Source organism: Microchirus variegatus, assembly GCF_963457635.1.
Source record: "Microchirus variegatus genome assembly, chromosome: 19".
NCBI classification, from domain to species: domain Eukaryota; kingdom Metazoa; phylum Chordata; class Actinopteri; order Pleuronectiformes; family Soleidae; genus Microchirus; species Microchirus variegatus.
The window spans coordinates 4,777,628-4,792,789 of record NC_139820.1 but is presented as its reverse complement, the minus strand read 5'-3'; the positions used below and the strand labels follow the sequence as shown (position 1 = coordinate 4,792,789).

Genomic DNA, 15,162 nt, shown 5'->3' with positions numbered 1-15,162 from the left:
CTTCCCGTGTGGATAAGGCCTAAAATGCAGTAAGAATTAAAGGTGCCATATGTAAAAATGTGGCCAAAAACGGTTACTACATTAAAATTCCAAATACCTGCAGGTCTTTTAGGTTTCGTTTTATGACGTAACTGGCAACCCGTGGTTGCTCGGCAGCTGAGACTCTACTGACTGCAATGATAGGAGGACGGGGGTAGGTGGCGCCACATGCCACATGATTTGCAGTCTGCAAAAAATGCGAATATTTTGTCTGTACTGTTGTTGTTGGTGAGTTCAGTTTGTTAAATGATCATTATTCCTGAGTCTCTGTGACATATTAGGAGGATTTTATGGCCAGTTGATTTAGATTTATTACATAATGCACCTTTTACTTTACATAAATATCAATAGTGGTGTCATTTGCGTTGTAGCATGTTATTCACCAATCTGATTCTTTTCCTATGTAACATTTGCATAAACAATATTGGCAGAAATCCTGCCAAATGGATTCGAAAAGCAATTAATCAGTAAATTAATTTACAATCCGTGCCGATGGATGAGCTGCCTGTTTGTGTTTTCACTGTAATATTTGAAACGAATCAGAGAGAACAAAGTGGACCTCACCTGGGTTGGCGTCGCACTCAAATGCCACGCTCTCTCTGCGATGATGAGCGGAGCAGAAAAACCCTCATCCCTCATCATTCATCTCCGTTATTGTCATGCAAATTAACATCAATGTATCATCAATTACCTGCGTGGGATGCCGGACTGAAACGAATAATTTCACCAGTGGTGGCAATTTTAAGAATGCGATATTGTCTCAGCAGGTTGAGTCACTTAATCATGACCAGATTAACACCGGCGTGAATCAGTTTTCTGTGTCTTGTGTTTTCTTGTTTGGTCCGTGCCGAGGTTTGAAAGAAAACCAAATGAAAGATTACCATTTGTCCTCGGAGAGTCGCGAGGCTCACCTCGACATTTTCATCTGCCGTGGCAGGTACATCTTTTGTCAGCCTCTCTCTGGACTTTGCATTAAAAGGGTGCTGTCACTACTGCTGTTGTATTTTAAAAGGGCAAAGCTGTCCTGGTTCTCTTTCACTTCCACAGTCGGTGTCTTTGACCCAATTCGGGTATTTTATTTCCCCTCCCACGTGGCATAAATCAGATGTGATCCATGACGGGGAAAGAAAAGCACATGGAGTCAGATGCTGTCTCTCGCTGATTGAATGTTGATCGTTTAGCCAACTTAAAGTGAAAGGTTCACACGAGATGCCTGTTGTTCCTAAACTCTCTTTGATGGAGGACGATTAGATGCAAAAATGATGATGAAAATACAAATAATGGTGGAGCCAGAGACGTGTCTGTGTCGTCCAGGTTTAAATAAATGGCCAACATTGGCTTTTAAAGATATTATTGGATACTGACGCATAAAGGTCCCCACATTATGACTAAATAAGTCGGCTGAAACGGCTATGCTTGTCCCCCCTCCAACTGTGATTTAAGAAAACGATGTGTATGCCTTCTAGAGCTGAAAAAATGAATCGATTGCTAAATTAATCGTCAACTATTTTGATAATCGTTAATCGAGTTGAAACTTTTTTCTAATTGTTTTTGGCTTCTTAAATGTGCATATTTTCTTAGTTTCTTTGCTCCACATAACAAAGAAATCATTAAAACGTGATCATTTTGGTTTGTGGACAAAACGAGGACATCGTAATTTCCAGGCAACATTTTTTTTATGTTTTCTGACATTTTAAGGACCAAACGATTCATCGATTAATCGGGAAAAGAATGGACAGATGGACTGAAGAGACTAAATGACCTGTCGAAGGGTTTTGCGCCTTTTTAACCTTTCTGGGGATTTCTGGGGATTTCAAAATAAAACCATTTTTACTTCCCTTTTAGCCTACGTAAATTCCAGTTTCAGTAGCCAAGCTCACCCTCTAGGTTTTCTCCTCAAGTGTTAACCTGTGTAAATGCAATTTTGAGATATGGATCGCTTAGGAAACACAATGTAAATTTTGGTATTGGGCATCAATAAATGCAGCGTTATTCGTACAGGCCATGTTCCCATTGTCCTAAACAGGAAAGTGATCTCAGACCTTCTGGACCTCATGGTTAATGTCTTTTCCCTGGTTATTGGTGTAGGTATTTTGCAGCGATGATACAGAACAGGCACATTTAAATGCATATTAGCTGCAGAATCGTCTTCTTCGGGGGGGGGGGTTTGAACTCAATCTCTTTAAATTTTTGAATTCGTGCACATTATATTTTTATTCAAATTGCTTGAAGAGGCCACATTTTTGGAATAAAATTACTGTCACTAAGGTGTTCTTTCTGTCTAACTAACTGTCTAAGACTCTACCCGAAGGGAGAAAAAGCAAAGGTTTGCACAAGATAGTGGGAAATACCTTGTTGTGCAAACTCAAAGAATGTCAGTAAAAAAAAAAAGTGAAAGTGCTTAATAAGCAGAAGGACCACCCTCTAGTTTCCAAACCGCTTGAATCTTCATTGACTTTTCCGTCATTTGAGTTGAGGCTGTGTGTCAGGGGACATTGGATCATTTCTGACAGAAAGCCTCCAGTTCTTTGAAGGTTAAAGGAAGTGGAAATCTTTACAGTCTGTCCCCTGAAACCTCACAGAGGTTTAGATCTTGCTGGCTGGGGAGATCATCTCAGACTTGTAGCCTGTTTCCGGTGTTCATGAAACAACTCTTGAGCTATTATAAGGGTCAATGTTTCACATTATGGAGCCTGAAAGCTGGGAATAGACAAATTATCGGTATCATTTTCTGGAACTTGTGGAATTACTATCTCAGAATTATTAATAAAACCTGATACATATTTTTTTTATATTTAAAAAAGTCACAGGTTTTGAACACTTTCTGAAGCCAGTAAAAAAACAATCATTGAACATCGCCAAGAGCTATTTGCAGCACTTCTGGGAACAGTAAGTGAGCCCTCGGATTCAATAACTGGTTGAACCTGCTTTAACAGCAATAACCTTAAACAAATGCTTGGAGTCGCAGCTGATCAGACATTCGGCAAGAACTTTGGACCATTCATCCCCCAGTTGGGATTCATCTTAGACACCAGGGCCCAATTTACAGATCTATAATGCATGGTTTTGTCCATTTGACGGTGCGTAATCTAGGTGTAAAGATGTCGAATTTAGTGCAAAGAACCTTTTCACTCAGGGATAGATGTGTGATTCTTGGACGGTGGACGCTCTGTCCCATCAACAACGCCCTTAGACTCCATTAACTGACTGGTGTGGTTCCCGTAGCCACCAAATATCGATTCTGTTGATGTATCCCTGCCAGTTTTACTCGCTAGCACGGTGCTTCATGTGAAACGAATGAGGGAAACCTTTGGTGGAAGTTACCTAGCTGAAGTAGAGGGATAATGGCGGAGAAAACTACGTTAAGAGATGCTCCACCCACGTTCAATACATAGACTTTATGACCTTTGTTCTCTATGTTTTGAATTAATGTACTTTTCTGTACTAGTAGAGAACCGACATTTTCACCATTTTGGTACCAAAACACAGGCAGTAATGTACGACTAAGTGCAGTTACTCATTGATACAGCGTTAAAGGAGGAGCTATGCTAATTATGGCTCCAGTGTGTCATCAAGCCACTCTACAAAAAACTTTACAACATACTACGGTTGTAATTTTTCACATTTTCATCCACTATGTTCTAACATAACATGCAAAGATGAGCATTTGCCGGACAGAGACTTTAACAATTCGTACGTCTCGTTGGTGCAAATAACTCTGTAAAGATCAGAGGCGGAGGAAAAAGTCATTAAATTCATACGACCAGATCAGTTATCATGGATTGGGTCACTGCCACCAGCATCCTTTATCCCTAATGGACGCCATTCTTCATGCAGATAAACACAATTATTTGTTTATAGTTGATTTAGGGAGGTGTTAATCGGCTCCAATGATTCTTTCACAGTTGCTTTGGTTTGTATTATTATTATTATTATATATTTTTTTAACCTTATTGAGTATTCTGCAGCGTGCGCGTGGATTCATCTTATCTTGGCGCACACTGAACTCTCAGATTAAGTTGCCGCCAAACTAAATCATCTCCATTTATAGGAAATCTGTCTGACTGTGGACTAATGAATATCTCTTGGAGATGACTGTGCAACTCTTTCCTGCTTTATGCAAATCAACAGTCGTATATCTTCTGTGGTCTGCTTTTTTTTTTTTTATGCATGGTTCACATCAACACATGCTTCTTTTAATGTTTTAGCTGAAACCTGCGTCACTAATCTCTGTTTGTTGTCTGGACTCCAGGCTCCTGAACTCCAATCTCCTTTTAGCTGTCATTTATGTCGTTAATCAATAGGTTTAACCGACAGTTTGAATGGTTAAATGATGTATTCAGTGTAAACAAGCACAATGCAATATAATATTTTGGATTATTGGTTAAAATAGATTGTTTCTTTTGTATTTGCTGTAGTTATTCGGATTTTCTGTGGTCAATTTCCATACAGTTTTGACAGACTTCCAATTAAGTGATGGTCTGTTCATGTTTCGTTAGCGGACATTCCTGGATGTGTTTTGGACGTGGAGTCTGCTTTTTCTCCCTAATTAAATACCTCTTTTGATCAGGCGGATTTTCTGCTATTGTGCCACTTTGTTGTAGTCTGGAATATCTCAACACTTACACGGTAATAGTCTGTCATCTGTAATCCTCAGAGGATGAAGCCGAGTCATTTTGGCGACTTTTGGAGGTTTTTGAATTAACCTGATTGACAGCTGCTGGGTGGATTACTATGACATTGTTTGCAGACGTCCATGTTTTCCCTTCTGATGAACTAAAATGAGGTCACATGGTGCGTTAGTGGCTAGCACGGTTGCTTTCCAACAAAACGACATGGGTTCGTGACCCTTTCCATTTAAATGTGTAATGTGAGTGAATGGAGAGACTTGATAGGGAACTTAACGGGAAACCTGTGCAGATGACTCAGCATTGGGAGTTCTGAATCCAGCTAGTCCAGGCGTGATGTTATGAATGCATGGCTGAATCTGGGGGGTGACGGCAGGAGTATTTGTAAGGGGGGATAAAAGGCATATTTGGTGACAGATTTCATGTGTCTGTCAAATGATAGAGTGGAGTCCACAATGACACCCAAGTTGCGGATCTCCATGGACAACGAAGTGGTGAAGCCATCCACAGAAGACCTGATCTCCAACCTTGTGGAGGAGAAACTTACTCCAAAAATACACTGGTCGCGGAACGATTGGGTTGCGTCTCCGATCTGGCATCGGACATCGTTCAATCGAGTTCATTGGTTGCGAAGGTCTGCGGAACAGCTGCGTATCGGGCGGATGCCGCATCAGAGTTGCATAAATTCCGCGGATTCTGCACGAGTATGAGGTTTACTTTTCAGAACATCCTGTTTTGATACCACCTCGTATACCACTTTGGCAAGAATCCTCGCAAACCCTACGGGCTCCTGTTTCTCCGGTCGGTAGAAATACTGCTCCGTATGTTACAACATATCATATCAAGTGGCGCATCTATTCTACAACCAGCGTATTTTGGGGGTTAGGGGCGACGGCAATCAACTCGGTCTTCCACCCGTTTACTTAGCGCGGGGATATTGATAGTTTATACACGTGCGACACTTCCACAGTGCAACAAGTGACCTTTTCCGAGTAGTAGATAGTAGATAGTACGTGTAATGTAAACCTATAGAGCATGTGTCGAGTGCGTGAACACTGGCTTGTACCGGCTCAGCGGTGTAAAGGAAGGTGGTGTTGGTGGTTGTTGTTGTTGTTGTTGTTGTGGTGGTGGTGAGAGATAATTAGGCAACCTTCTGCCTTCCCACCAGCAGAGTGAAAGGTCAGTGTGCTAGTGGGACACAGCAGGACGAGACTCGACACCTTCAGAGCATCTGCACACATAAGACGCACTCCTTACATTTCCACCTGACCTCATCATCATCATCATCATCATCGCCTCCTCTTCTACCACCTGAATAGACTTATTACAGTTTACTGTTGCGTGCCACAAAAACTAACTAAGGGTCCGTCAACAAATTACCAGCTCTGTTGAGATGTACTGATTCTCAGTGGTGCTAAATGCTGTCATCGGCATTCTAACGTGTTTCTAGGGGTGCAGCGGTTCAACAAGCCCATGGTTTGGTTTTATGCAAATACTGTATGATGACTCAGGAATTACTCTTTACCTGAACTGTGTATGAAATTTTAACCCTTAAATCTTTGGCTATGAATAAGCCGCCAACTTTTGTTATTTCTTTGCGTTTGTCTGAATTTGCGGGAAAGTAAACTATCAGTGTCCTTCCTCGTTCCTTCCAAGGAAAACAAACACATTTGCACACACAATCCAATCCATGCACAATCTACTGTATTTATAGAGAATATATTTCACACATTTAATGTCGTGTAATATATATCAATTTCATGAAAACAGGCAAATCAGATCTGATTGATGGAACTGAAACATAAAAAAAAACATCATTTATTTTCCTGAATTGACAATACAGTTGACTTTGACTTTGACTTTAAAAACAAAGTTTTGATGCTGACAAATACAGTATATACCTTTTTAAAAATGGATGGTCTCAGTGTAACAGTACAGTTCAATATCATCAACACGGTCATTAAGAAACTCCATCGCCATGAGGTTTATCATTTGTTTTATTAAAATGGCAGCTCCTAGTTTCTGATCAGGTATATACATCGCTCTGGAGTCACGGTATTATTAATAATATATAATATGACAACAACACGGCATTAATTGTGAATTTTAAAGATGCTGCTGTCGGGATTAAATAAAAATATTAAACGATTTGAGAGCAAACGCATTTTGAGTTTGTTCAAAGTTGACAGCGAGGATCGCTCAGCCTTAAATACATTTCCACATCGATTCTAAACTGCAAGACCTGTTAATCGATCACTAATTTAATCAGATGATTAGTTTGAGATGTTTTTCTCACTTCTCAGAGATTTGTCAGCTTCTTAAATGTGAACATCTTCTGGTTTCTTTGCTCCTTTATAACACGGAAATCATTAACATTGAGCTAGTTTTGGTTTGTGGACAAAGGAAGATGTTTGAGAACATCATCATTTCAAGGTTTTTGACAAATTTATGGACCAAAGGGACTTGGAAAATAATGAACAGATTAATTGATTTTGGAAATTAGCCAGACAGAGCACTTACTGAGTGGGTGGTTATTTTCTAAATCTTTTGTTTGCCTGCTGTGAAGCATGGTTTTAGACTGAATGTGGCTTTTTTTGGAGTTCACCTGACTGCGTCAGAGTCCTGGTTAATGAGAGTGAAGGTTTAAGGTACGACGCTGACGTCGTCTCTGACACAGGAAAAGGAAAGTGTTACTGAAGTGACGAGTGTGAGGATGGAGCGAAGGCTCAGTGTTACTGCCGTGTGTGATCTGCACTGTGGGAAACCTGTGCTACCTTCACAGGTCACAGTGAGGGTGAGGAGTCGGGATTTGGATCAATGGTCGTAGAGGAGATTTCCCTTCTACACTAGTTTTTTGTGTTGGTGTTCATGATTGTGTAATATAGCCAATGTTCACGGATCCATTGTACATATAAATTTTTATGTAAAAATATGAGTATGATGTTTACTGTAGCCCAGTTACAATTAATATTAACATTATTTGGGATTTAATATTTGCCATTTGCCCCATTGTAGAGCAAATTCTAGCGAGAAATGCTATACAAAGGAATTAAAAATATAGCATAATTTTAATTTAGACCAGGAATATCACACAAGTGTTAAACTTTATTATCTACTGTGACGCCAGTCTGATTATCGATTATTAAATTTTTATTTTGAATATGGAGTTGTTGTTTTTTTATTTTTATAATTGACCTTTCAGCTTTTTAAATGCGTATTTTTTTCTGCTTTTTTGCCCCATATAGCAAATAAATCATTAAAACTAACATTTTCAAATATTTTACAGACTACTAAATTAACCGTCAACTAATTAGAAAATCAATTAATCCGTTTGAAGCTTTATTTCATGATTAAATCAAGATTTCAGCTTCTTAAATGTGAATATTTTCTTCGTTTCTTTGCACTACATAACAAAGAAATCATTTGACAACCCGACATCAACGCTTATTATGTTTTCGGAACCGTTGCTTCCATTAATCCAGTTAAACTAAATTAGTTTAAGTGTTTGTTTTTATTATTAAAATAAGGTATTGATTATTTTCCAGTTTCTTTGCTACCTATCATAAAGAAATGATAGATGTTCTGGAAACGCAGGTCAATGTTTTCCAACATATTATGATTGATTATTGATTAGTTGCAGCCCTAACAACAATGAAATCCCTGTCACTGCTGAGTGACGTGAAGATAACGTCGTTCCCTTGTGTTTCTTCTCTCTCAGATGAAGACGGTGAGCGTCGCGCTGGTGCTGTGTCTCAACGTCGGCGTGGACCCTCCCGACGTGGTGAAGACGTCGCCCTGTGCCAGACTGGAGTGCTGGATTGGTGAGTGCTGACTGCGTATCAGAAAAAATAACTTTAGTTGAGCTCTTCCACGACTGACTCGCCTCATCCTGATATAAAAAAACAATTCATGACAAAGGCTTGAAAGCAGAAGTTTAGCTTTTTTTACTTCGCAGCATTTAAGGGTATTCTCGCTCGTTCCTCTGGGAGCTCAGTTCATAAGTGCTCTGTCAGCCGAGGATGAAGCGGCTCGCCTTCGCTGGAACCACGTGACACCACACAAAAAAACAGAGGAACAATCTCTCCACTGAATTGAAACCTCAAAACCATTGTTTATCTCCGCAGATGTTTGTTCACTCTCAGGTGTGACGGAGGGAAACACTTTAAACACACTTCTTAAAATTTTCTTAACTTCCCGAGCGTCATCCTGACAACATGAAGAGGTGAACGCAGCAGCGGCGGCGTCCAAAAAAAAAAGAAAGCAGAGTTTAAATCGCAATATCTACTACATCTGAATGTTAACAGTGGAACTTAAACATGTACGTCTGCTTTGCAGTGGCTGTGGTGTGAGGGGGAAATAGTGTAATAGTTGTTAAGGTAAAAACTGCACTATTGCAATCTTAACTTTCACCATATTTTTATTAAAACTCACCCTTTTATTGCACCCTTTATTCCATTGATTTCAATTTACCTCACTGATTTAAATGCACAATGATGATTTATGTAACACAATCTATCACATCTACAATTTTCTATATTTACTGCTCACGGTAATGTGTGTGTGTATTGTGTGCAGACGGTGGGAAACAAACTACCACACATAATTAACATAATTAATGACAAAGCGGACTTTTGGTACGGTTTATAGTTGGAACTCGGATCATTTCCAAGGTGTTGGGCTACTGGAGTTCAGGATTCCAAGATGGCTGCAACCAGAGTTGCAACTAACGATGATTTTCGTAATCAATTATTTCCTTGATGAATAGTTTGGTCCATAAAATGTCAGTAAATGTTCTCTAATGTCTTGTTTTTGTTCACAAACCAAAATTTATCAGTTTTAATGATTTCTTTGTTATGTGGAGCAAAGAAACGGAGACAATATTCACATTTAAGAAGCTAAAACCATCAGAAATCCTGTTTTAATTATTGAAAAAGCTTCAAACCGCTTAATCGACCGTTTATATGTCGCTACACTGTTCGCGTGCGCAAAATACCACGAAGGGTGTCGTTATTGACTGATATCGCTAACAATATTGCTAGCCTGAGATACGTTCGTGAACTCACTCCCAGTCCCGACCTCCGAGTTAAGTAATTATCATTTGAGTCGTATTAAACAGATAGGTGCAGATTATACGAACTGTTAGTGAACTCCAGATTTCGCCGCCTTTCTTGTCTGTGCTAGATATCCCGTTTATTCACGTTATCGTTTGATGTAGGCTGTTGTTAGGGCTAGGGTTAGGGTTAGGGTTGGGGTAAGGGTTATTAGGGTTATTGCAGTTTATTTTCTGTCACTTCGTCAATGCAGAAACAGTCACCACATCGAGATGTGTTAAGAACTAAGCCATTTTTTAACTTCTCATTCATTGGTGTTCAATGAAAGTGGGATAATGGTTTTGGGATGTTCACCAGGTAGATGTATCTAGAGTCCAAGCCCAGTTGATCGGACCCAGTTTGGTGGGTCGTAGTGCTGGGCAGTAAAACCATTCATACCAATAAAAACACTCTACACTGATGCTGAAGGCTTAGCTGAAGAAGCAACTGTGGTAGTAAGAGCAGGTGTCGAGTGGCAAAAATGGACAAGTTGGACCTTGAAGGTTCCAAAACTAGTACGGTAGAACGGGAGCTGCGTCTGTTGTTTGGTTCACGTCAAACTTTTTTTTATCCCAAAGAACTTTCAAATGTTGTCGTTGCCTTCTTTATCTGTACACTGCATGAAAACAACAGCAACAAAAAGCATCGTGCACTGTGAAAGTGTTCAAATATTTATCTACATTTTTGCGTTGTGTTTAAAACACTGAGAAAGGACTGCTCTAACTTTGTCGAGATTCCGCATCAGGAAGAACCCTCGCTTATTATTTTAAATTTACATACATCTGTGAGACAAAAGTTATGATAATGTGACCCAGAAAATGCAGTCATTTAGTTGTGATAATAACCAGAATAAGAAGAAACCCTCATTCATCATGAGAGCAACGTTTGAACTTCCATTGTTTTACCAACTTGTGAGTACATTCTCCTCTGCCCGCTGAGCACAATTTGATCCGTCCTCAATCTATATTCTTCTTTTCTTTATGCCATATTGATGCGCTCTCATCAATATTTCACTCTGAGGCGCTGCTGCTGCTGCTGCTGCTGTTTTTTTTCCTTTTCCAAACCCTGATTTTGATTTGATAAGAAAATTCGCTTTGATGCCTAAAGGACAAACTTGTCTTTGTGATCATAGTTTCTCTCTCCTGAATAATAAATCGCGTTAGCTTTGTTACGCAGAACAGCGTCGGGCTACAAACCTCGACGCTAAATAATTACAGCCAATTTGTCACCTCTGTGTTGAGTATTGTGTGTGTGTGTGTGTTTTACGCCGGTTTGTGTTTGCTCACCAGATCCTCTGTCCATGAGTCCACAGAAGGCTCTGGAGACCATCGGGGCCAACCTTCAGAAGCAATATGAAAACTGGCAACCGAGGGTGAGTGGGCTTCATATGAGCCAGTTTATCGCCTCTGACATGTTCTTATAATGTCCGTGCGTGACCACAAACGCAACGCCGCAACTTTACAGAGCACACGCGCTCGGATGAAGTGCTTCCAGTAAAGTCATGGGTCCTTTTAAGACTTGAGCATGGTCATATCGTATTGTCGCTGATTGATTTGGCATCCATTAAGGCATTTGATGGGGCTGCTGCAAAAGAATGTTTGTAGAAATGTGTTTAATGGTGGACAAAGTTCTCAAACAAACAGCCATAAATAACAGGTACACAGTGGAATTAGTCAGAAGACAATTGGTGCAAAAGATTAAAATGAGTTACAAAGGGTTGTCAAGTTTGGGAAAGTGTTACCCTTAATCCATTTGATGTATTCTTTATTTGGTCGCATGATGTAGTAGGACTGCAACGAATGATTATTTTCCGTAATTGTTGAATCAAAGAAGCCAGAAATATGCATGGTACGTCAGTCTAAGAATGGAAAATGCAAGTTATTTGTGTTTGAAGAGATGCGTTCATCGTTATAAAGCGACCAAAACCTGGGAGCTGCTTAAATGAATGAAGTTGCTGCAGTTTCATTAACGCATTTAACGAATTTATGTAAGAAAATGGAAAAAATTTAAATTCCTGCTGCTTTGTACATGAGCAATGAAACAAAAACTGTGGAAATTGCTCCCGAAAAACAGCAAAATGGTACTTCAAAGTGTTATTAAGGACTGAAAATGATAATTGGATGATAAATAACTCTCCAAGATTCTTGGAGGAGTTGTTTTTTTGCACTGTGTAGCTCAGTATCAGGTTGTTGCAGTTAATTTGTAAAGATCAGGTACGGCTGGTTGGCAGCTGTGCGAGAGCGAAAAACCCTACAGTATTCTCAAGTGTGGAACAAATTGCGGGCCAACTAAAACCTATACCAGAGTAACGCATTCAATTTTCATGGCATCTTCTTCTGTTGCCCTTCTAACGTTATCTCTTGTATTTCTTATCCAAACGACGTCAAAGTCGGCACTGCGCTCGCTGGTGCCCTCCGTAAGCCGCATGCCAAGTTTGAAGCCTGTCGAGCAAAACATACCCTCTGTACTCTTGATGTTCCTTCCCATGGACAGATGTATCTCTGCGTGCGGAAGATGTCATTCCCTTTTTTATAATCCGTGTTGTTGTAGAAGTTGTTTTTATAGATTTTGGCACATTGTCTCGACTGTCTGACCCACTCCAACTGTTGCTGGAAGTAACAGAGGAAGCTTCATGGATGGCGGCGGCTGATTTTTTTTAATGTCACCAATTGTGTTATTCTCACCTCGCGGACACTTTGTTGGCTCCTGATTTGTAAAAAAAAAACAAACCACAATTCTTGTCCAGATGAAAACCTGAGTTGAAGCTGCGACAACTGGCAAATTAGCTCGTCCAGTTTACATTTCGTAATCATTTGAATGGAGTTCTTTTAATATCTCGTTGTGTAATCTCTTTAAACCTCTGTGCCAGCAAACCAAACACCCACCTCGAGTCATGACAGTGATTCATAGTTTTCTTCCCAGATGTATTTGCACGTGTTCTTTGTTAATTCGGCTTGTTTATGTGATTTCATACACGGTACACGGATTCACGTTATCAACAGCCGCTGCTTGTGTCTTTGGCTTTTATCCATATATTGACTTTTGAACCTCAGCCAAATGTAAAAAACAAAACAAAAAAAAAAAACATTTTCACTTTATTTTTTAAATTTCAGCTCGCACAAATTGAAAATCCACACTAAAGAACAGATGGTTGCACATACACAGACGCAGTTTTATGTGCTCACCGGCTGCGTGTTATGCAAATGCACCAATAGATAAAGGGAATCGGTCGAAAAAACCCACATTTATTTTCTTCTAAACACCTTCCAGGAGCAACATAGTTGTTTTGATCCCCTTGGATTTCTGAGATTTTGCTCCTCAAACATCTCATGATCAGTTTTACTGGTATAACACTGAATGACAACGAAGTCACCCTCATTAAACGTGGCATTTTCTTTACATAGCTGTGCCCCCCTGCTCTTTTCCCACAAGGTTAATGTTTCAGAGAATTGCTTCAATTATTTATGCTCACGATAACTCACTGTTTTTCTGAGCGAGCACGTCTGGAAAAGACCATAGAAGAAGAAAATGACAGTAACACAACGTTACAGACATCAACTGCTGTCAACAAACAAACCCTGACCACTGTTACAGAGACTGGAGAGAAAGTTTGATTGATTTAACGTTTAAAAAAGAGCCAGTTTGACAGTATTTTGACCCCAATGTGTTGACTTATTTTAAGCCGCAACGTAATTTTAATTGTGTTACTGCTTATTTCTTCTTTAAGGAAATGGCTGTTTATGGATAAATGGGCACTACCTCAACGCAATTATTGTGTAAAAGACAACAGTATTTGACTGATACTAGTGTCGTAGCCGAGGTAGATTGATTCATCGGTTGGACCAATGAATTGTGCCGATATTTACTTTTTTACATTTTTAAAATATCCTTAGTGGCCCAATTTTTATTATTTCATCTGCCAATTACGCCGATTTTTGTTCTCAGAAACTTGTTAAATTGATGAGCGTGCATTAATATGGCATAAAGAAAAGAAGAGGATGGATAGATTGGAGAAACTGACCTTTTTTTGGGTGTCATTTGTTATCGTTAAATGGTTATAATTTATCAGATGGAGGAACAATTGGAAACAGGAAAATTGGCTAAATTTATGGTCTGAAAATTGTCAATAATTATATTATCAGCCATAGAAAAACCCTTATTGGTCGACGTCTAATCGGTTGGTATCGAGCCATCTCTTCTATGATAAGATAAGTCGTTTATTAGCCCTGCAGTGGGGGGATTTACAGTGTCACAGCAGTAAAGACCATAAAAATGTCCACATACGAGAAAAGGACAATACAGAAAGATATTAAGAATATACTATTTAGTACTGAATATATTGTTGACATGTTGCCTTCTTATGGAAGATTACATCTTGTGGCTGCTATAGCAACGGTAACTAAGTCTTATTTGAGTTCCTGAACTCACATTTGAACTTTACTTCTTCTTGTTTTCTCTTGCCTTTCAAATGTCTGACTGTATTTGCCCCTCCACTTTCTGTTCTTTCACAAATGGGCGACTAGAACAGAGCTCGGTTAACTTTAGCGTTTGCCTGTTCAGTGGGAGCTGTTCTAGTCTTACTTTGCCACCGGAAAAAAAAACCATGAATCACCGAGGAGGTAAAAGAACGAATGAAAAAATAACAATGTGTTGGCTGTTTGGTGAGAAGCCACGGAAGTAGAAGCACATGAAAGAAGCCAGTGTGGAGTTGGAGGAAGAGGAAGAGACAGCTGAGGGAATGTGGGCTTTGGGCTCGACTGACCTCGAGAGGTCGGCAGAAAATGGTGGTAGGAGTTCACGAGGAGGAGTGGGAGGCTGAGAAAGCTGTTTCCTTTTGACTTTATTTTTTTCACTCTCTCTCCAGCTCTGCGTCCACAGCGCTCGCCAACACACCTTACATAAACTGTTGACAAATCAAGTCGATAACACTGCAGCTCTTCACCTGCTCTGTCACCATCGTTTCCGATGACACCAGATTGACTTTTAGTTCCCCGTCCCAATACCTCCCCCTTAAAATGTCCACTTGGTTTGGAGTGGCATCAACCGTAAATTCCCCTCGTTAAGAAAATGGGCTTCCCTAAGGGATTGGGACTCCACCATATGCAAATTAGCGTAGTGGACGTAACGAACGTGCTAACCTACTACGTCACATGTGCGTGCTACTATTTTAATTTTTGAAAAATCCTGCTGTTGCCTGTTGTCTGTGTTTGTTTTTCCCTGTCAACGCCGTTTTTTCGCCGTCCTCGTAAACGCTATATCACAAATGTGATTGTGTATTTCTTCTTCTTACTTTGCACAGAGCATCTGGAACAAAAACAATTTCCCCACGGGGATTAATAAAGTATTCTGATTCTGATTCTGATTCTGAAATCTCGCAAGTCCAGGGTATTCGTGTTCAAGTGAAC

General features: G+C 39.8%; 1 protein-coding gene across 2 annotated transcripts in view; it reads left to right on the top strand.

Moving 5' to 3' along the window:
• Nucleotides 1–15,162, top strand: part of rptor (regulatory associated protein of MTOR, complex 1) — a 198,889-nt gene that overhangs the window by 11,556 nt on the left and 172,171 nt on the right. For both annotated transcript variants that reach the window (XM_083905920.1, XM_083905919.1), the window contains exons 3-4: nt 8,386–8,488; nt 11,047–11,129. In XM_083905920.1, coding sequence (XP_083762046.1) covers nt 8,386–8,488; nt 11,047–11,129 — 186 coding nt within the window. The remainder of the gene's footprint in view (nt 1–8,385; nt 8,489–11,046; nt 11,130–15,162) is intronic.